Source organism: Cyprinodon variegatus, unplaced genomic scaffold (genome assembly GCF_000732505.1).
Source record: "Cyprinodon variegatus isolate N-32 unplaced genomic scaffold, C_variegatus-1.0 Scaffold28, whole genome shotgun sequence".
Classification (NCBI taxonomy): Eukaryota; Metazoa; Chordata; class Actinopteri; order Cyprinodontiformes; family Cyprinodontidae; genus Cyprinodon; species Cyprinodon variegatus.
In genome coordinates, this window is record NW_015150481.1 from 521,395 (window position 1) to 522,988 (window position 1,594).

The following is a 1,594-nucleotide window of genomic DNA, read 5'->3' on the forward strand; positions in this document are numbered from 1 at the left end:
AGAGCCCCCACCAGAATGCCCAGTCCACCTGTCCTCAGAGCCCCCGCCAGAGAACCCTGTCCCCCCGTCCTCAGAGCCCCTTTCAGACAACCCAATCCCCCCGTCCTCAGAGCCCCCACCAGAATGCCCAGTCCACCCGTCCTCAGAGCCCCCTTCACAATGCACAATCATCCCATGCCCAGAGCCCCCACCAGACAACCCAGTCCCCCCATCCCCAGAGCCCCCTTCACAATGCCCAGTCCCCCCGTCCTCAGAGCCCCCACCAGAATGCCCAGTCCACCCGTCCTCAGAGCCCCCTTCACAATGCCCAGTCCCCCCGTCCTCAGAGCCCCCACCAGAGAACCCAGGCTTCGCTTCCCCAGAGTCCAAATCAGAAACGCCCACCAACTCCAGACATGAAAAAGGCCCCTGTTGAAAGTGAATTGGCCCCTGAAAGTCCCCTGAGAAACCCCCTGTATCAGAGCCAACCACCTTGTGCCACATTAGACGCTCTTAGCCAAAGTCTCAGTAATTCACCGCTGAATGTTAACAACATAACCCAGAATGCCTCGCTGTTTCCTGGTAGGACCGCAGACGGTCAAACAGAGTTCTTCCAAGCACCTCCAGCCTCACCTCACAGTGTTACCTCTGAATCTACAGCAGTATTTGCACCAAACTCCCTCAAAGCTCCTACTACGATGATGGCAAGCCCCGCCCACTCAGATCCATTTCTCTTGCCCTCAGTTACGTTTTGCACCGGCATCCCTTCCCACACCCTGTGCTCCCCCCCCACCTCTCTCCTCTGCTCTCTGGAATCTCCATTCAGCTTCCCCTCTCCTCAGCTGGCTATACCCCCCCCACATCAGAGCCCGCCCCCTCTGGAGCTAACCCCGCCCCCTGCCCAGCTGCTTGGCTCTGATGATGAAGAGCAGGAAGACCCTTCAGATTACTGTAAAGGTGAGTTTATCTGAACTTTTGGGATATTAATGATATGATTGTTTTCCTAAATGCTGTTTGATGATAGAAACCCCTCGTCTTAAAGATGGACAAAGTTTCTACCTAAAACCAGAGGCTGGTTCTACAGCAGAAGAGCTGGATGCAGATCAACTAAATAAAGTCCAGATGAATCCTTTTTACAGATCACACTTTAGATGACTGAGGTCAGTCCAGTTGACTGATTATAAGATGGAAGGTGGCCCGTTTAAGATTTCACTGGTTACTGTCCAAATCGGAGCAGAAACCAAGCATTGAAGGTATAGAAAGTGTAGAATCGCAGACTGGGTGGCGTAAGGTAGAATGATGAGGGATGCAGGAAGGAAATCCCTTTGGGAAACACCTGCGAACCACTTTGGTCTTCATTGTTTTGAATTATAAAAGGTCTAGGGACGGGCCTGGTGGTTCCCAGGCCCGTCCCTAGACCTTCCTGCCCAACCAGAGAAGGATTCGTCTATAGATTTTGAAAATATATCTGGCCAGATGCCAACAGAATCTTTGGCCTCGATACTAAAATGCTTTGCACCAATGAAATTGAAAAGGGTGAGGGGGGGACCCGTTCATCCGTTTCTATTTGCATGTTTTCTAAACTAAAACCAGGCTTGGTTGGGCTGCTGGATAA

The 1,594-nt window shown here is 52.0% G+C and overlaps 1 protein-coding gene across 1 annotated transcript in view; it reads left to right on the forward strand.

Moving 5' to 3' along the window:
• The first annotated feature begins 6 nt into the window (after positions 1-6).
• Positions 7-1,594, forward strand: part of srpk3 (SRSF protein kinase 3) — a 9,941-nt gene continuing 8,353 nt past the window's right edge. Inside the window, exon 1 of the mRNA XM_015397132.1 lies at positions 7-936. Within this exon, the coding sequence (XP_015252618.1) occupies positions 396-936 (541 nt within the window). The 5' untranslated portion in view covers positions 7-395. The remainder of the gene's footprint in view (positions 937-1,594) is intronic.